Source organism: Perognathus longimembris, chromosome 2 (genome assembly GCF_023159225.1).
Source record: "Perognathus longimembris pacificus isolate PPM17 chromosome 2, ASM2315922v1, whole genome shotgun sequence".
In the NCBI taxonomy this organism is placed as follows: Eukaryota; Metazoa; Chordata; class Mammalia; order Rodentia; family Heteromyidae; genus Perognathus; species Perognathus longimembris.
This window is the reverse complement of record NC_063162.1, coordinates 13,234,425-13,254,539: the sequence shown is the minus strand read 5'-3', so window position 1 is coordinate 13,254,539 and position 20,115 is coordinate 13,234,425. Positions and strand designations below refer to the sequence as shown.

Genomic DNA, 20,115 nt, shown 5'->3' with positions numbered 1-20,115 from the left:
TGGCCGGAAGGGGGCGGTGGGTGCCGCGCACCGCCACGAGGCCTCGGTTCTGAGATTGGCCTGGGTGCCGTCCCAGTACCAAGGCTCACTAGTGCCCGGTCCCCCTCTCTCCCTCTCCCTCTTCCCCTGTCCCTCTCCCCCTCTCCCCCTCCCACTCCTCCTCTCCCTCTTCCCCTTTCCCCCTCTCCTCCCTCTCCCCCCATCCCTCTCTCTCCCTCCCCCTCCCCCTCTCCCCCTCTCTCCTTCTCTCCTCCTCTCCCCTCTTCTTCCCCTTCCCTCTTCTTCCCCTCCCATCTCTCCTCCCCCTCTCCCTCTGCTTGTCTGTCAGTTGGTGGGGATATCCCAGATGATTTGATGTGTACCTGGAAGGAGAGGGCTAGGCTGGGCACACAGCAGAGCAAAGTGAAAGCAACACTTGGTCTGTGGACTCTGACTCCTGGTGACTTGCCACCTTTCACCTTCCCATTCCTTGTCCTGGTTTATGGTGAGGGTGGGATCCTCCCAGGCCTTTTCCCTTGAACTTCTGGGCTGCTTGTAGCCTTGTCCTTCACCTTAGTTCCTTGACAGTCGCACACTTTCCTCCTGACTGCTGGCCTGGGTTTACAGTCCACCTTGGGCAAGCACCTGTGAACTGTGGTTTGGGGGCAGATGATTACTTGAGCTCTTCGAAGAAACCCAAGTTTATTCTACAAGATGGGTGAAGTCTCCTGGCAGTACCACTGAACCTCTGTGTGTTCCCAGCCCCCTTTCCCCTCCCAGGGACTAGAAGGTTGGGCATAGGTTATCAAAAAAATGTTTTCTCTTTGAGAAAAGAGAAAGAATGTCTTTATTTGGGCAAGAAGTGATGTGTGGATTTGTGATGTCAGTCTGTAAGGGAAGCAGGTGCCATCAGCCCATTTCCTCTGACTAAAAAGAAACAAGTTCGGACAGTAGCTGGGAAGTGATTGCCTACCCAGCACTTTAACTCAACAAAGGGACATGTGTTGAGTATGTTTACAAATAATCACTACAGTCGTCTTTCATCCTTACGAAAGATGTTTAGAATAGATTTTTTTTTTTTTTTTGGTGGTACTGGAGTTTGAGTTCAGGATTTTGTGTTTGCTCAGCAGGTGCTCTCCTACTTGAGCCAGGCCCCAAGTATGGCTGAATTTAGGCATTTAGATGGCCCTGACTGGCCCCAGGACTTTCTCCCACTGCTTACTTATGTGCTCCTTACTTATTCTCTTGTTCTATGTGTGTGTGTGGGGGGGGGGGGTTGATTGGTATTGGGGCTTGAACTCAGGGACCAGTGCTTTCAGTTCATTTTTATCTTGCTTGGTCATGGCGAATACTATCCCACTTGAGCCACGCCTTCTGCACAGTCTTACCTTGAACCGTGAGCCTCTAGATCCTGAATAGCTAGGATTATAGGTGTGAGACACCAGAGCATATCTGGCTTTCTTGGCAGGATTGTGAGGATGAAACTGAGGGTCAAATTCAAGTGGTGACCAGGCTGCAGTGACCTTACAATAGTCAGACACTTGTACTCAGTTACCACCCTGGGCCCTTTGGATTTTTGAAAACATCAAGCACAGCACAGGAGGAATAAAAAAGCAACTGAATGGTGAGCCTAACAGATTAAGAAGTCAAGTTCACTACCACTGACAATAGTGGGAAGTGGTTTTTATAGGAAGACTTCCTGCCACTCCACAGACCATGCAGCATTAATCCAGACAGATGCCGTATCCCTCAGACAGAAGCCCTCATGGGCTGATTGTATGGGGAGAAAGCCTCCCACCACTGAGCCATAAAAATCAGCCTAATTTTGTGTCTCAGTAAGTGCAAATGGGGTCTTTATGCTGTCCCTTCTTCAATGGGACAGGTATGTAGATGTTTGATGACTGCACACATTGCTCTGCCTGCATTGCCTCATCTTACCCTCTCTATTGACTCTCCCAGATCTCAGGGAAGATGTTTCATTTCTGAAAACCTTGTCTGATTACTTGGAGGCGCATTGAGGTCTCCTGTATGGCCGGCATCGGTTGCCCTCAGTACAAGTTACAGTTTGATATTTGTGTCATCTTTTGTCAAGGTCTGTGTTCCAGCATGGCAGGATCAGGTCACTTTGCTCACATGGGTGTGTCACTGGCTCCTAGCAAAGGCCTGGGTGGGGCATTGGACTTCCAGGAAATATTCATTGAATGAAGAGGACTCTCCAGAATTCTGAGAAGTTCCAACAATGTTAAAAACAGACATTTGGTTTTTCTGGAGTCATTTGGCTTGAAGTCCTCCTTTAAAAAAACAACAACAAAAAGTTGGGCTCCAGTGGCTCACACCTCTAATCTTAGCAGCTCAGGAGGCTGAGATCTAAGGATGCCAGTTCAAAGTTGGCCAGGGCAGAAATGTCTGTAAGACTCTTATCTACAGTTAGTCACCCCAAACCCAGAAGTGGAGCTGTAGCTCAAGTGCTAAAATGCTAGCCTTGAGCAGAGAAGCTCAGGGACAATATTCAGGCCCCGAGTTTAAGCCCCAGGACTGGCACACACACACAAAAATCAAACCCAAAACACTGTTAAGATATAATTGATATCCCAGCTGCTCAGCAGGCTAAGATCTGAGGGTCATGGTTGAAAGCCAGCCATGGGCAGACAAATCTGTGAGACTCTTACCTCCAGCTAACCAGCAAATAACTAGAAGTGGAGGTGTGGGTCAAGTGGTGGAATGCCAGCCTTGAGCAAAAAACACAACTGGGAGCCAGCACAGACACACATTACAGGCCTCTCCACACCGCAGGCCTGGAGCTTTGGCCTCTCTGGTCTGCAGGCCTGGGCTCCAGAGCTTGGACACTGCTCAGCTCCAAGAGGCTCCTCTTCTGCCTTCCTTCCTCCAGGCCTCTCCCTCTCAACTGGGACCCTGCTCCCCTGTATATGGTCCCTGACTCCCAGCGGGAGGGTGGGGGTTAGCTCAGCACGTGGTTGCCTGCTTTGGTTGCCTTCTGGGAATAGGAGTGGCCGTGAGGCCTTCCGGCCCCCTTAGGGTATCACACCAAGAGGGGTTGCAAGCCTAGAAGACACCTGTGTTCCCCAGGTCAGCCGCCAGCCGCCAGTGGTGTTGTTTCTGTGGTCCGCATTCTCCGTCAGGATGAAGGCTGGAACCTCTTCTGTCACGCTCACCTATCCTGTCTGTCTTTAGTGATCACTTTGTTTTGCTCACCACACAGCCTACATTCATTTCAGCAAGAAAGGCCAAGACTTGCCACTAGTTGAAGCTAGAGTCTTTTTTTTTATTCCTGGTGGATTTTGTAATACTTGTACTTTAGAAAGTACTCAAATGAATGGCTTACTTATGACAATCCTTTTTGAAAGGTAAGGCAGTCTCTTTGGAGGAGATGGAATGAAAATGGTTGAGGGTTGTCTGCATGCCTGGGCTTATCTTCTCTGTAGACAGGGTTCTCTCTAGTTTGTGGGGGGAAAACACATTGAGGGGCCTAATCTGAAAAAATAAATGCCTGTCTCCCAACCAGAAATATATTGGTGGTGGCAGCAAGAAGGGCTTGTGATGTGCAGAAACAAAATGACCGTCTGACTTCGCATAGCCATGTGGAGATGTGGCTTCCTGCCTTTTCCTTCCTTTTAGTCCCCTCACCAATGCCCTCCTCTCCCATAGGTCAGCTGGAAGGACTACTAGTCCATGGACTTGCATCCATAGACAAGCCTTTGTGAGCTAGATTCCTGCTTCTACTTCCAAAAGTCATGACTTGTACTCTGGGACTCAAGATGTTCTGTAAAAGATAGTCCTTCTTAGCTGGGTGCTGGTGGCTCATGCCAGTAATTCTAGCTACTTGGGAGGAGGCTAAGATATGTTTAAAGCCAGTCCAGACAGGCAAATCAAGATAGACTCTTCTCTCTACTTGATCAGCAAAAAGCCAGAAAGTGGAGGTGTGGCTCAAGTGATAGAATGCAAGCTGGAAGAAACAAAGCTAAGCAAAGAATGTGAGGCCTTGAGTTCAAATACCAGTACTGGTGTGCACGCGTGCGTGTGCGCGTGCGCACACACACACACACATCTGCACACACAGAACTGCATCTTTCAGCCATGACTGCTGAGAGATGTCTCTTAGAGCTGAGACCAGATAGAAATTGAAGAGGTTTCACTTCATTTTTGAGAGAGGAGTCCTGACTCTTGCAGGAGGAAAGAAACAGGTCTTGGTTTGTAGGAAATGATTTGAATAGTGGCACCCCTTGGGCCAGCTGGATCATGTTCAGCCAAATTCTGTTCCATTCAGGTATTCACTTTTTTCAGCCTTCCACTAAGTTAATATTTATTTGCAAATACCCCCGTGAGCCCAATGTTTCTACCATATAAGATGAATTTATATGGTCCAGCAGGAGCCAAGTGATTTTCACTGTGCCAATACACAGGATGAATTAAGGGCTAGGTTGGGAATGGACAATGGCTAGGTAGTAAATATTCTTGACTGGGTCCTTAATACTTTCCCCTGCTTTCAGAGAAGACACTGGCCTCCATGAAGGGTACACGAATGTCCCTGGCTGTGCAGTAGAACTCTAGTCCCAAAAACGGGGTGGGCCACAGGTGGTGACTCCTTAAAAGATCAGGAAGGGTGTTAAAAGGCCAATGGGTTGAACCCCAAACGTACAGATAATGAGAATCTCCTGAAGATTCTTGAGCAGGAAAATCATCTAATGGCAATCTATTTTAGTTGAACCACGTAAAGTCACCTGAAACAGAACAAGAGCTCATTGAGAGCTTGCTGCTGCTTTTGAGTTGTGATTGAGCCACCCAAGCAAGGACTTAGGGAGGACTTTCTGGTTGTTACTGTGACAGACCTTCCAAAGCTTAATACACACACTGCACAGTCCACAGATTTGTGGGTGTTGAGTTAGCAGCTCCACAAGGCCTTTGCTTTCTACACTGCTACATCTATACTCAGTCTCTGGCATGAGTCCTGGGTTATGATTGGCACTCACATATTGAACATATTAATGGTGTAGAAACTCCCGAACTTACATAAGTAAGACATATCCATGTTAACACATTAATATCATTTAAAAGTATCACCAAGCCAGCAGTGCCACTGAATCCCAGCTTTGTGGTTTGTATTTTCTTCTTCTCAGATGGCAGATAGCCAGGACCACATTGAGAAACAGGCAGCCGGGGACTCTGCAAGTCCAGATGCTGTTGATGCGAGGCCAGACCGGTCCTCGTTTGTAGCAAAACTGTTGAGGTAAGTTTACTTCTGATGTCAATTTCAGCGAGCCACGCCTCTGTCCCCTCCAGCCACCCTCGAAGAGGCAACATTCAGGGAGGGAGGGCTCTACAGGATCTTGCCAGCTGAAAGTGACCGCATTGGAGCCCCCATGCAGACCCTCTGGTCTCTAGGACAAGCTGAGGAGTGGGGGAGCCACACTGTGGGGCTCACCAGCTATGTATCTGGGGACAGTTTCAGGAATGAGGGCTGTTTTCATCAGAGATGATATGTAGGGACCTCCAGAGCAGAGCTGGGGATTGCTGCCACAAATTGGGACCGAGGTTGGCTCGAAAGCAGAATCCAGGAGCATTAAGGTGACCGGCTCCCATCTACACCTGCAGACGTGTGCGCCACAAGTGGGTGACAATGACAACGTCTCTTGTCCACTGGCCCCCACCTTTCCCTTGCCAGAGTCCGCGTCTAAAATTCTGACTATTATGGTCCATGTCGGTAATCCCAGCTACTTAGGCTGAGCTCTGAGGATTGAGGTTCCAAAGCCATCCAGGGCCGACATAGCTGAAAGATCCTTATCTCCAGTTAATCAGCAAAAAGCCAGAAGTGGAGGTATGGCTCAAGTTGTAGAGTGTTAGCCTTGAGCAAAATAGCTAAGAAAATGAGGACCTGAGTTTAAAAAAAATGAGTTTACATCTAATAATTATTATTGCTTCATTTATCAAATTTTGTCTGCCAGCTTGGAATTACTATATCTTGCCCACATAATCCTAGGACATGGCTCTCTTGTTATCAAGATTTGGCCAGTAGGGAAACAGAAGTGTTACAAGGCTTAATAGCTTGCTGATGATGACTGTCAAAAAAAATCAAAAGAGCTGAGATCAGATTTAAGCAGTACCAGCAACACTCAACGTAAGGATTCCGCAGTGTCCTTCCTATTAAAAAGAAGAGGAGCTACAGAGGTATAGAGGGACCTTGTACTTCCCCTTGACCTTGACCATGGCTGGGCAGTTGAATGAGTTTCCTGACAGGAAGCAGTAGCCATCCTGGGGTCAGAAGCATTGGCGTTCTCCATACAATAGTCCCAGCCCACTATGACATAAACGTATTACATGGAAAATTCTAGGACTAATTCATAAGTTTTTGAACTCTAGTCCATCCCAAAGTGTGTGTTGAGATCTTTCACCCTCTGGCTTTGTCCCATCCGGGATATGAAGCATCTTTTGTCTAACTCCATTAGTAGCTGTCTCAGTCTGTGGCAGCACCTGTCCAGGTGTGGCAAAGCTTATGCCCAGGTCCCTGTATCTGAACTAATAATGACCCCAAAGAGTAACAAGATAATACTAGAGAAGTCATGCAGTACCCCTTTAAATGAGAAAGTAAAAGTTCCTGACTTACTGAGGACAGAGAAAAATCTTGTGCTGTTAAGAACGAATCATGTATCTGTGAAATCAGGAAGAAGAGAAAACAATCCTTGTTAGGTGTGTTGTCACAATTTCACCCTTGCTAAGCTTGTCCTCCCTGTGTGTGATAGATGCTTTGTTGCAATGGAAAGGCATGAGATCAGATCGTAGATGGGCTTTCAGTCAACCCTTGGTGTCTGGGATCTTGTGCCCCACAGACAAGAGGACCCCACTGTACATCTTCAGACATGCCCTCCCCCCCAGGAGAGACACAGCAGGGAATACAAGTTGAGATGAGAGAGCACTCCCTAGCAGTGCTCCAGAGAGGAAGAGTTGATAGTAGGAGGCAGCCTCGTTTCCTGCAACCGCCCTCTCCCTGCCTCAAAAGAGAGGAAACCCTGGGGTCATGTTCTCACAGATGATATTTGGAATAGCGGGAAGATTTACAACACATGGAACTTGAATTCCATTGGTTGCCATTGGGGGGTCAAGAAGATCCAATGAAACGACCCCAAAATGTAGCTCTAACCTCCTGGACAGGTTCACAAACCAGGAGGTGAATTGGTTCAGGCTGATACCATGTCCTTGGAGCAAGGGATTCTCATCTTCTTCACAGAGAACTAAGCCCAACCTTGTATAGTTACAGGTGGCATCAGAATTTTTTAACATATAGCCAAATAATGTAATAGTATTTCCTCATTCTCTGTATTTAGGTTAATTAAATGGCTTCTAAATCAAAGAGAAAAAGTTATTATTGGATGATCATTTCAAAAATATTAGTAAAATCAGAAACTGTGTAAAGGACTGCTGCATTGTGAACACAGACATTTAAAAGTCATTTAAAAAATATATCCAGTGACAGAAATCCATTACCCATTAAAAAAAGATATGACAGTACCTGGCTTAGGAAACTGTAACCTTTATAGTAACAGTTTAAAAAAACAACATGACAGCTCTTAATGAACAACCAGAATTGTGTAGAGAGGGAGACTTGAACTCAAATGCCTCACATCTTCACTTAGCTTTTTGAATCAAGGCTGGTGCTCTACCACTTTTATCATACTTTGGCCTTTTGCTAGTTAACTGGAGATAAAGACTCTTATGGATTTCTCAGTGTGGGCTGGCTTCAATCCACGATCCTCAGTTCTCAGCCTTCTGAATAGCCAGGATTTACAAGTGTAAACCATAGCATCCAGCTAACTACAAGAATTTCCATGGTATTTTTTCGTCCAGAAGCTGTTTTTTCCCCCCCAATTTCCTGTCCCTTGCAGTTTATTCTGATACAATAGATTATGTTGGATTTATTGTTCACTTCATTATACAACTGTAAATATGTATTACTTTTGAAAGCATTCTTTCAGATATGGATAATGTTCTAAGAAACTTCCTACACTAAGTTTCTGTTTCAGTTATTATTAATTCATAGTTGATCTAAGCAAATACATGATAATAGATCTTTAGTATTATTAAATTTGTTACTCATCAAAATAATTCTTAAGTAGAAACAATTCCATTGGGTGGGCTTTCGAAAAGTTTCCCAATAAGCAAACAAATAATCCTAATTACTGGAATAAGAAAAAGTTAAAAAATATTGCCTCTTATCCCTACTTTTTGTGTTTAGAGATAAAAGCACTGAACAAAAGCACAGATAAATTTATGGGATGGTAGGAATTTTGTTGCAGTAATAACACTTAATTTTGATGTTTCCCTGAGCTCTGTGCCGAGAATGTCAACTCAGTTAAGTGCTTCTTCAGTGATTTTAAAAGTAAAGAGATGGAACTTGTTAGGCACCCATGGCTCACACCTATAATCCTTAGCTACTCAGGAAGCTGAGGATTCTGGTTCAAAGTCAACCTCGACAGAAAAAAGAAACAACAAGAAATTATCTGAATTACCAAAGGACTGTTGTCCAACTTTGGAGTTTTTGTTTTGTTTTTGCTTTAGTTTCCGGCAAGTACACCGAAAAGACAGTACCAAATTTCCCCCCCCACCCCCTCGCCAATTGTTAAGTCTGTTCTCCTTTTACTTAGAAGTAACTTAAACTATTCCCCCAAAAAAAGATAATTAAAGAAGCGTGAGTCAATATTCTGAATTTGTATATTAAAACCTTGGAGCTGCCAGTGTAGGCTATGCATTTATGGGAACTGCTGTATAATGTACTTGGCAAAGCCAGCTTGCCTGACAGGTTCCTCCCAACCCCCACCAGAATTGCTCCCTGCCAGGAAAGGTCTGCTACCATTTTCATGTTCTATAAATGTCTTATTAAGCGTCCTGTGATAGTCATCCTATTTCGGAATTCTGAAGTCTAGTTCTTGGGTGGGTGGATGGATGGATGGATGGATGGATTGGTGGGGGGGAATGGATGGATGGATGGATGGATGGATGGATGGATGGGAGGGAAGGAGGACCTGAGGAAGGAAAGTATACCAGGTCCAGCCCTATCGTTTTCTGCTCTCACAGGACTCCTTTAGCTCTACAGGGGTGAAATCTAGAACAATCAAGAGATAAAGGAAACAAGGCAATTAAATGAAATCTGTCATCCTCAAGCTTCCTACAATGTCAGGATCTCTATTGTATTCGGTATCCTTTTCAATATGTAAATGGATTTGGAATAGCCTCAAGTAGAGCTTCAAGTACTCCCCACTTCTAACATTGGACCTCACTCTTCTCAGACTGTTGTCTTCCAGGAAGACTCACCATGGTCTCTGATCCCAGGAGCCTCACAGATAGAGCCCTTCACTTGACTTTTTGGTAGATGATATAGGTGAAGCTCTGGTGTGTGAGTCTGCTTTCCTTTCATTCAGTCGAGGTGAGAGAATGGGAAGGGAAGCAGTGTTTCAGACAGAACCACTTGTAAGACAAAAACACACAACTGGAAGCTGAGGATCTAGCCATTTACCTGTTCCTTTGTGCCTGTTGGTGTGTGCAGCCATTGGGAATCTTGGAGTTCCTTGCTTGAAGACTTCAACCCTGAGCCTTGTTCATTTGCCCAAGCACATGTAAGGCCTGTGGCATGCCCCTGCCTTTGGAAGCTCTGTTTGTCAGGGAGGTAAATACACTTGGCTCATTGGTGTTCTGGCTCACTGTACCTTTTCTGTAGCATGACTAATGCTGACATCAGATTTCATGTTATCAAAATAAGGACACAGTATCCTTGCAAAAAATTGAAACTTAAGTGTCATTTTTCTGAAGTGCTTAGTTTAGTGGCATGAAATGTAAGGCAAGATTGTTGAATTATTAAACAATATTGAGCTGTATGAATGGCAGTTAAATATTTTATCCTTCTCGGTTGTAAAATAGTAGTTGTTTATTTTCTCTGACTTCTTTAGGCTTCTGATGCTGTAATTGAATTCAGTAATACACTGATCACCTGCCAGGAAGAAGGCAATTTAAATATAATTCCATTAGGATTTGTGATTTAGGCTTAAAATTTAGACTTCCCTTTTATATTTTTATTCAAAAATTTTCATCTACTGAAGTAGTACCAGCTTTAAAGTCAGTCACTTGAGATAGCATTTTTGTCAGCAATTTGTTTCTTTTATTCATTGGAGAGTTCTTGAGTGACCAGGAATGGTTAAGTCCTTTACACTGAGTACACACTGTAGTTGATCAGTAGCTAAACTAGGCTTCAAACCCCCATTCAGCTGGGATTCAAGTCCTCCATTTGCTTTCAAAGGGAGCTATCAGCCTCCATTCCCAGGCTCTGTGTTAGCCCCAGGGTTGCACTGAATTTCTTGCATTTATGTGAGAGGAAAGAAAGGCAGAGGCATACAGATGATTGAGGTGATTCAGAATCACCCCTAAGGACTGCAGAAGTCCTTACAGGGAGGGTCTGCAAGCGGGGCTGCCCTCCCAGGAGAGGATGGATTCGATGAAGTAGGACTTTGGAAGTGACTGGCAGGTAGGAACAACTGGACTTTGTGCCCAGGTGGAAGGAGAGACTGAAGAAGACGGGATGAGGAAAATGGCACTTGGGGCCATAAAGACGAGGTCTGTCTATGTTCTACCAGAGGTAATCTATTCAGTGTGGTCAAAACAGAGGGGATGAGGGTCCTGTGTCACACCCAGCCCCTCGACCCTTACTGCACTCTTCATTTTAACCTCTGTCTTTCAAGGGTTCTAACCGGGCTATTTTATTTTGTTGAAATGGTCCCCGTGGGGTGGCCTGAATGTAGCTTCAGGAGTTTGGTTGTATTCTACAGAACTGGGAGGTGCAGGGGTCACTTCCCAACTCTTCTCTGACTTAGGTCATTGTGCATCCCGCCATCAGAAGCCTGGGTGATACCAGGAGTGTGGCTGGCACCTCTGGATGTCAGGCATCTTCCCTCTGGACCCATCCTAGTCCCTTATCAAAGATGCTCGTGGTTGTTATCAGTGAGGCAGTTGCGCCTCTCGCTTGTCTCTAATTAAGGACCAGACTGCTGGCCCACCCTCTCCCAGAACATCTGGGATGCTAGGAACAGGAAAGAAACCCGCTTCCAGGTCCACAATACTCTGACTGGCTTGCCCTTTTGTCTCACAGCCACTAGGTGGCAGGACCACATCATTTTATTCCAGTGCATGGTCTCAGTAATTGAGATGGCTCTTTACGTTCTAAAAAATTAGGTGTTGGGCTGGGAATTGGGCCTACTGGTAAAGTGCTCGCCTCGTATACATGAAGCCCTGGGTTCGATTCCTCAGCACCACATATATAGAAAAAAGCCGGAAGTGGCACTGTGGCTCAAGTGGTAGAGTGCTAGCCTTCAGCAAAAAAAAAAAAACAAAACAGGGTCAGTGCTTAGTCTACGCCCCAGGACTGGCAACAAAAACCAAAACAAGAATAAAAATTAGGTGTTTTAAAATGGTTTTCTGATTTTCTAATTATGGAAAACCCTGTAGAAACACAAAATAGAACAAAGGAAAATTACTCAAGGTAATTTAAAGTTAAGAAGTGGGTTTTAGGGGCTGGGGATATGGCCTGGTGGCAAGAGTGCTTGCCTCATATACATGAGGCCCTGGGTTCAATTCCCCAGCACTATATATACAGAAAATGGCCAGAAGTGGCGCTGTGGCTCAAGTGACAGAGTGCTAGCCTTGAGCAAAAAGAAGCCAGGGACAGTGCCCAGGCCCTGAGTCCAAGCCCCAGGACTGGCAAAAAAAAGAAGTGGGTTTTAAAACAACTGTTTAGAGGAAATCAGTAGTGATACAGTCTACAATATGAGCCATATTTTATAGCACAAAGCCTAGTGCCCACCAGACCCTAAAGGGACATCTCTTTCTTCCCTCTCTTTCTCTCTTTCTTGTGGTACTTGGGATTTTGCTTCAGGGCTTTGCGACTGCTAGGCAAGCTTCATCACTTGGGCTACATCCTGGCCATTTACTTTTAATTTATTTTTTAGATAAGATTTCCCTGGGTTGGTTTTGAATCTTGATCTTTGTATCTCTGCCTCTTGAACAGCAGGAACCACAAGTACACACAACTGCAACCCGCTGGAAGATATCTCTTGATATATGTGTGTGAAGGAGATGGGTTGAAACCATCACTATAACAACTCTCAAGAGAACACTCTAGGGAGCCCCTTCTCTTGAGAACCACACAAATCCATCTTCGAGAGTTCTATCCCATGCCATGGTTGCCTCTTAACCAGTTTCATCACCTCTCAATACCATTACACTGGCAGGTCTGTTTCAATATGAGTTTGGGCAGGGACAGGCTACATGCAAGCAAAAGCAAGCTATCCTGGAAATGTAAACCACCACGGAACTGGATAGTGCTAGCTCACGCTTGTAATCTCAGCTACTCAAGAGACCGGAGGATCATGGTCCAAAACCAGCCTGGACAGAAACGTTTGTGACACTCTGATTTCCATTGTGGCTCAAGGGGTAGAGAGCCAGCCTTGATCAAAACAGCCAAATGGTAGTGGGAGGCCCTGAGTTCTAGCCCTACACAACTAAGTCTAGTAATAGAGGAATACTTGGAATGTATAATCTGTTGCTTCTCTAATGAACAGGCAATCTCAAGTGGGGAATCCCAGCATGGCATTGCTTGTTTAAACCCTGCTTTGCCCACCTTCTCTCTGGCAAGGGACTCTGCCTCAAGGGAGTGCCTGCTTGTGAGAAAGAGAAAAGGATCAAGTGGTCAGAGAAAATGCTAGCTGCTCCACATTCTGCACCTGAGCTCAGCCACAATGCAGACAACTCCTCCTGTCTCCCACCCAACTCTCTCACGGTATTTAAAAGATCCTCCCTCTTTATTTCTCCTAAATGATTTTTCTTTAATCCGTCGTTAGTTAGCCTTTACTACCAAAAAAGTGTTTTTGCAAGTCGAGTTTCCTAGAAAAATATAGAGAGCTAATTTTCTCTTTTGTTCACAGAGCTGAGGATGGCAAGGGACCGAGAGGACTGCCCAGGGCAGGTGTGGTCACCTCACTTGAGCTCTGTCATTTGTGTTGGCTCCGACCCTCCCTCAGGAAATGGTGAAGAGCATGGTTGTTAGCTTGCTGCCTGTTGTGTTTGATGTGTGCGCATTGTCCTTGTTGCCTTTGGAGCACTAGGAGGGGAAGCAGCAGCAACTCCTGTATCAGTCCCGTTATGCAAAACCACAGAGAAATGTTTCTCTGCCTCTTCTGAAAAGTAAGGGATTTGTTTGCCCTTCTAGGGTACTTTTATATGTACTGCTAGTTTGAGTACCTTTAGAAGGAGCAAAAACAGATGGGAATGGTGGCACATGCCTGTAATCCTAGAAGTTGCAAAGAGAAAGCTGATGGATTGTGAGTTCAAGGCCAGCCTGGCATATTTAAAGAGTTCTGGGGCTAGCCTGAGATATGTAGAAAGATCTAGTCTCTATAAAACACAAACAGAAACAAAACCTGAAAGCCAAAAACCACTCTAATGAGCTGTTTCATTTCCTATCAACTTACTGTCTGTTTTTGCTCATTTAGTTGCTATGGTCTTCTGTGTTTGCCACCCATACGGTACTATTATGCTTTGTGGATGGATACTTGGGTGGATTGGCCTTTCATGCACACTTATTCCTTCAAGACTGTGTGTATGGTTTATGCCGTTCATACTCGGCCTCTTAGCTGAGCCATCCACCCATCCTTTCCCATGTTTTGCTCTTAAAGATCTGGCTATGTGTGTTGTGGAAATCTGTCTTTCCTCCTTTCCGATCCCATCCCCCTAGAATGCTCTTCACAGGGAGCTGTGGAGGGAGGAGGGGGCTCCATGTAGACACTGGCCATTTCTGCCCGTCAGCAGAGAAGGGGAGGCCAGTGTGACCTTCCCAGCAGAGTTTGAATGGTCCTATGGAAACGTCCAGCGTGGAACTCACTGCTGATTCAGTCACGGGCCTCTGGGGCCTGCCAGCCCATGCCAGTCTCCCCTGCCCTGCTGAGCTCGAGCATGCTGAGCTTCTACTACTACAGAGAAGAGGGCAACTCCCTCCCTGTGGTCTCAGGACGAAGCCTGCTCCTCCTGCAGAGGGGGCTGCATCTGGACGGAGACTCCAGGTATTTCTCTCTCCTCCCTTTCCCTCCCTGCCCTGCCCTGGTTCTGAGTATGTTGGGTACAGTCCTGTGGGGATGCCCTCTGTTGAAACCATGAGTCAGTCACTCCAGAAATATTTAAACAAAGCTGCTACAAAAACCAGAGCTCTCCATGGGGATGAACCGGCCCGGGAGCTGCATACCCACTGGTGGTGTGTTTACTGCTTACTGAGGAATGTCTACAAACAGGGCAGCTGGGACACCGAGCCACGAGAGGGCTTTAGAAAAGAAATAGGAATGGGTTTGCATGCTCTTCTCTTCCAAATATAGAAAGGCGTAATTCACTTTTCCAGCAGCCCCAGGGATCTGTAAGAGGATAAAATCGGTATTTATCTACTCCAGTGATGGGGAAAATTATACCGGCACCCAGAGTGCATTGTAAAAGCCCATTGTGTACTTCCTGAGGTTTGCCAAGCCCTCGTCAAGTGGGCAGAGTATTTTTATCCTGCAGTGTTGTCTAGTGCAAGTGGCTGTAGATTCTTCATAGAAACAACCAGCACAGCTGGGTTGTCCGTTTTTACTCCTGACTTGATTGTAGTGAAAATGTCTCAGCTGGCCTTGCCCTGTGAGATGGTAGATTGCAAGAAATGGCTGTCTACCTGTGAAGTTAGGGGGATGCGGTTCGTATTGTGTTGCCGGCACATCTCGTCTGAAAGCCTATGGGCAGTGAAGATAATTGTATTTGCCTGAACTCCAAGAGGCAGCTGGGAGAGAGAGGAAGAGGAGGGGCAAGGCAACACCACCTTCCACCTGCTCCGAGAATTGCCTTTCCATCACATCTTAATGTATGCTTACTCACATTTGGACTCCACCAGCAGGGTGTAGTGTGCTGCTATCTTGCTTGTCTGGCCCTAAGCACAGTGATTTAGTGGCCAGATTTATATACTTTTTAATCTTCAGCCTATTGTGGAATATACAAGCTTTTAAGAGGATTTGAATTCACTAGTCTGATTTAGCATGGACTTTGCTCTTCGTGACAGCTTCCAAAACAAGAATCCTATGTTCCTTTTAAGCAGAATAATCTTGGGGAAAGTCTTGGGGATGTTAAAAAAAAAAAAGACCAGGATAAATACTAGGTTTATCGGCAGAATTATCGAAGGTAAAGGAAGTGAGAGGCAGGCCTGGCTTAGAGGGCAGCACAGGAAGTGTGATAATGGCTGTTAATTCCCTTGGTAAAACCCAAGACAGTATTCATATGCCTGACTTGGATGAATTTTTTAAAATACTGGAAATGCTTCTTCCACTGTTTGTACTGTTTGATTTCTTTGTTTTAGAGCTAGTACTGGGGCTTAAACCCAGGGCCTTGCACTCTCACTGGCTTTTTCACTCTAGGCTGGTGCTCTACCACTTGAGACACACCTCCACTTCTGGCTTCTTGCTGGTTCATGGGAGATTATGTTTTGTGGATGTTTCTGCCTGAACTAGCTTTAAATCACAGTCCTCAGATCACAGCCTTCTGAGTAGCTAGGATTAGAGGCATGAGCCACTGACGCTCAGCTGTCTGTACACTTGGAAAGACTCTGGACCTGAGAGACACTTAGCATGCATTTCTTGCCCCCTGCCCCATTGGGGTCTTTGTGACAGCCTTTGTCATATGTTCCGGCATCTTCTACAGAAAGGTTGGTCGTATGAACCTGGGGTGGGGACAGCTACCTTGACAAAATCTTGTCTGTGGGGATGATGGTTAGCTGAAGTTTCTAAGCTGGATCTGTGAAAGCTTCTTAAGTTCTTTCTTAGCCTCCGTCCCTCCTGCCTGGCCTCTGGGGGACCCCTTGGGACTTTGTCAGAGCTTTGGAATGCTGCCATTTTGCTGCAGTGAGCTAATTAATTAGCTCTCCCTATTCCCTGGGGCCCTTTCTGCATCCAGTAGCAGCCTGTTACCTACCACTGGGCTCCAGCAGCGCATTTCGAGGCAGATGGTGACTCCTTTTCGGTGGTTCGGACTGGGGTACAAAGCCTAGGCCCTCCCTTATCCTTCCAGCAGCAAGGATTCTCCAGGCACGGGGGGGGGGGGGGGGGAGGGGGCCTCTCCAGGCACGGGGGGGCGGGGGCCTCTGGGATGACATTACCCACAGTGGCACATCTTAGGACCCTGTTGGAGGTGATTTTAAAGTAACTGGTTTAACTGGGTTTACTATCAGGGCTGGGCCCTCTGTGCAGGGCTCAAAGTTGTGAATTATACCCATGACCACGCTGTACTCATGGGGCAGCGCTGGTGTGCTGTGATTTCTGAAATACAGCATGTCTGACCTGCTGGTCCAGGGGCCAAGCGGCTGAGACATGTGGAGAGGTGACAATCCAGTGCCACCAGCTGGTACCCTAACCTGTCACCAGGAAAGTGGTGCCCTCACCTGCTCTTCTCTGATTGGCTCCACAGAGAGCCAAGGAGAAAGGGGACACGAATGTAAGATCAGAAGTCAGTTTCCTTCTGACTTTGTGACCTTGAGGCCTGAGGCTATGATTATTGCCTGCAACAGGGTACAAGTGCAGTCCTGGCAGCTACTCCTTCACCACTTCTGAAGCTTGAAGCTCCCTGGCAACTCCCAGGTCTGCAGAGTGTATGCCCTGTGGGACTGGAGGGAGCTTGGGGTCTGTGCTTACTGTATTTCATCAGCTGAAGTGCTGTTTATTCATTCACGATGTGTGCTTGAGGAAACTTCTGGGCCGAGAAACAGCAGTGAACTAATCCATAATCTGCCTTCATAGTTTGCTCTTGGCCAGGTATAGTGGTGCAACCCTGGAGTCCCAGCTACAGGGAGGCTGAGGCATGAGGATTTCTTGAATCTAGCATTTCAAGGTCAGCTTGGACAACATAGAAAGACCTCATCTAAAAGAAGGTAGTTAATTAGTGTTCATTAAAACATGCTTTATCTCTAATAGGAGACGGACGTGACTGATTTATTTAGGTCAGGTGATACTGTGTGATTTGCATGCAAGTAAGTGTTAGACTCAGCTTCTGGGCCCTCACTTGTTCAGAATAGCTCGGTGTAGTAAATTTCAGTCCTCCCTCTCCCCTCCTCGCTTTTCTGGTCATTTTGCCTATCATTTGTCCCTCCAGTTATGTCGGTGCTGGAGGCTGATCCTTTGTTAGTACAAAGCGAGCTCTTCTGGGCTTCTGGGCAAGGTAAATGCACTGGTGTGGGATTGGTGATCCCTTGCTAATGCATACGCACAGCCTGGGAAGGCTTAGGTTTAACACAAAGCCGCTTGGGTCAGAATGAACCATTAATATTGACTGACACAAATCCCCCAAAGAGGAAGCAGATATCAAGTTCATTTTGAAAGCAAAGAGGTCAGTGAGGGGCAAGCTTAGGGCAAGGCAATTGCCCTTAGCACCCGCTAGAGATGTTTACCAACTGAAAGAATCATACTTTATATACAGTGTCGGGTCTTTTCATAACCACAGTGTCCTCTTTCAAGCATGTGTGTAGCTTTATTCCCCACTAGAGTTCCTTTTTTTAAGGCCAAATTAACAAAGCATAATTCACTCTAAAAGCAGTGGATTCATTTTCCAAGTTCTAATGGGAGCAGTGTGGTTTGAATTGTCATGTGACCTAGCTCCAAGCTTGTTCTTCCTTAAAACCCTTGATGCTCTTCTTCTGCACATCACTGAGGAGGAGGCAATGAACACTTTTCAAAAGTCATGCCTTGGGATTGTTTCAGCAGCACATATACTAAAATTGGAATGATACAGAGAAGATTAGCATGGTCCCTGTGCAAGGATGACACGCAAATTCATGAAGCGTTCTGTATTTATTTTACAGTTTAAAAAAACAGTCATGTTTTGCTGGGCACCAGTGGCTCACATCTGGAATCCTAGCTACTGAGATCTGAGGATCGCAACTTAAAGCCAGCGTGGGCAGGAAGTTAACCAGCAAGAAGTCAGGTGGCTCAGTTGGTTCAAGAGAACCAACCTTGAGTGAAAAATCTAAGGGGCAGTGACCAAGCTATGAGTTCAAGTCCCAGTAATGGCACAAACCCCGTAGCTTGTTTGTTAGTCTTCATTGCAGAGCATGAGAGAATTTTATCTCTTTAGAGGTTATTGAGCATAAATATGACCCTATTTATTTTTTTACAATTTTAAGCAGGTTTCCTCAGGAATTTTTCATCCATGCTTTTGATCACATTCCACCCCCCCACCCCCCCGCTTGCTGGTCCCCACGGTCACCCTTTGTTGGTGTCAGCAGGACTATTGACAGGTGGCAATGGGGAAACAAATCCTATTCCTGTGTATGGGGCATGTCCATACAGAATCACATACATCATCCCAAAGTGTGGGGGTTGGGGGGGACTCCGCAGGGAGACCCCGCTGCCATCACACCCCGTCACTGTGACAATCACAAAGTGCCCACGGCATGCCACTTCATGTATCTATCTCCCACACCTGTCATCCTAGCTATGGCAGGTAGCAAAAACAAAACAAAATAAAAAATAGAAGGATCTAGGCTAGCCTCTGCAAAAAGTAAGATTCCATCTCAAAATTAACCAGAGCAAAAGAGGCTGGACGTGTGAATCAAGAGGTAAAATGCCTGGCTAACAATCCAGGGTGGTCAGCCAATCAATAAATGGCAGTCATTTTGAAATAGGAATATGGCAAGACAGAATCAGAAGGCTAAACATACAGTGCTAGTCTGTAATCAGGACAGCAGTGGGAAGAGGAATGAGAAATATCACTTCCTCTCAGAGATTTGGAGACACTTCCGTGGATTAAAGTCAAGGAGGGCGGTAGGGTGAGCGAGAGATGCAGATGCTTGGATTTGGTTTGTTACTTATAGAAACAGACAGTTTTGTTCTTAATTTCATTTGGAGAGAATACTCATTTTTTTTTTCAATCTCTTGTCCTGATTTTAAAAGCCCTTTTACCCACCTACCCTCCCTTTTCTTTTCTTTTTAGAGATATGTAGTATTAGTAGAAAGATTTAATTTGGGCAACTTTGATTCTTGAGAAAAGCATATGAATAAACATTGAAGTGTTCACCTCAGTTTGGGACCAAACTGCTTGTATCTTTGTAAAAATCAGTTTTGTATGTCAAGGAGGAGTTTGCCTTTCTGACCACCATGTGTTCCCCTTTCTGTGCAGCCTTGTATCACATAGAGTTGCTCCTGACCACTCCCCATGCGTCTCTGCTCCTCTATTTCTGATTTCTAGCCTGGGCTTCCCATTCTCTACCAGCAACTCCAGTCTCCCAGACTTTCTAGTCGTGCCGATCGTCAGCACCAGGGTGGAAACTAGAGGGCAGTTTCTGGTCTCTTTTCTAAGAAACTTCTGACTTCTATTATCTTCACAAATATAAGATGAGAAAATAATTTTTTCAATATTTTTTTATTAATCTTTTTATAAACTGAAAAGAAACTCGTATAGTGGGTTAAGGAAGGTGGTTATGGCTGGGTGGTTTGTAGGGTTCTGTGGTTTGTTTTTTGTTTTTTTTTTTTCTTTTTAACCTTTAGCTTTAAATTGAAACATTCTCAGATGTTTGGGGGAAACATCCTCTTAAAATGAGTCCTTGTGCTTGCCTTCTGGGGAGGTGGTCCTGAGCCCGTGAATCGTGAATAGTTCAGCATTTGAATCGTTCAGCCTTTTTTGTTTGGTATTTTTTGTTGTTGTTGTTAAATTTTTATTGTCAAACTGAGATACAGAGAGGTTACACTTTCATACCTTAGGCATTGGATACATTTCTTGTACTGTTTGTTACCTCCTCCCTCATTCCCCCCTCTCCCTTTCCTTCCCCCCCCCATGAGTTGTTCAGTTCATTTATACCAAACAGTTTGTAAGTATTGCTTTTGTAGTTGATTTTTTTAATATATATTTTTATTATCAAACTGAATTACAGATAGGTTACAGTTTCATATTAGGCATTGGATATATTTCTTGTACTGTTTGTTACCTCGTCCCTCATTCCCCCCTCCCCCTCCCCCTTTCCCTTCCCCCCCCCCATGAGTTGTTCAGTTGTTCAGTTCATTTTCACCAAACAGTTTGTAGGTATTGCTT

At 45.4% G+C, this 20,115-nt stretch overlaps 1 protein-coding gene and 1 non-coding gene across 2 annotated transcripts in view; both read left to right on the top strand.

Moving 5' to 3' along the window:
* The window catches only part of Casp7 (caspase 7), a 38,156-nt gene that overhangs the window by 274 nt on the left and 17,767 nt on the right, over window positions 1–20,115 (top strand). Inside the window, exon 2 of the mRNA XM_048338213.1 lies at window positions 5,115–5,224. Coding sequence (XP_048194170.1) covers window positions 5,115–5,224 — 110 coding nt within the window. The remainder of the gene's footprint in view (window positions 1–5,114; window positions 5,225–20,115) is intronic.
* On the top strand, window positions 17,781–17,883 carry LOC125347381. The gene has a single exon (XR_007210169.1). It is a non-coding gene; the product is annotated as a U6 spliceosomal RNA (small nuclear RNA).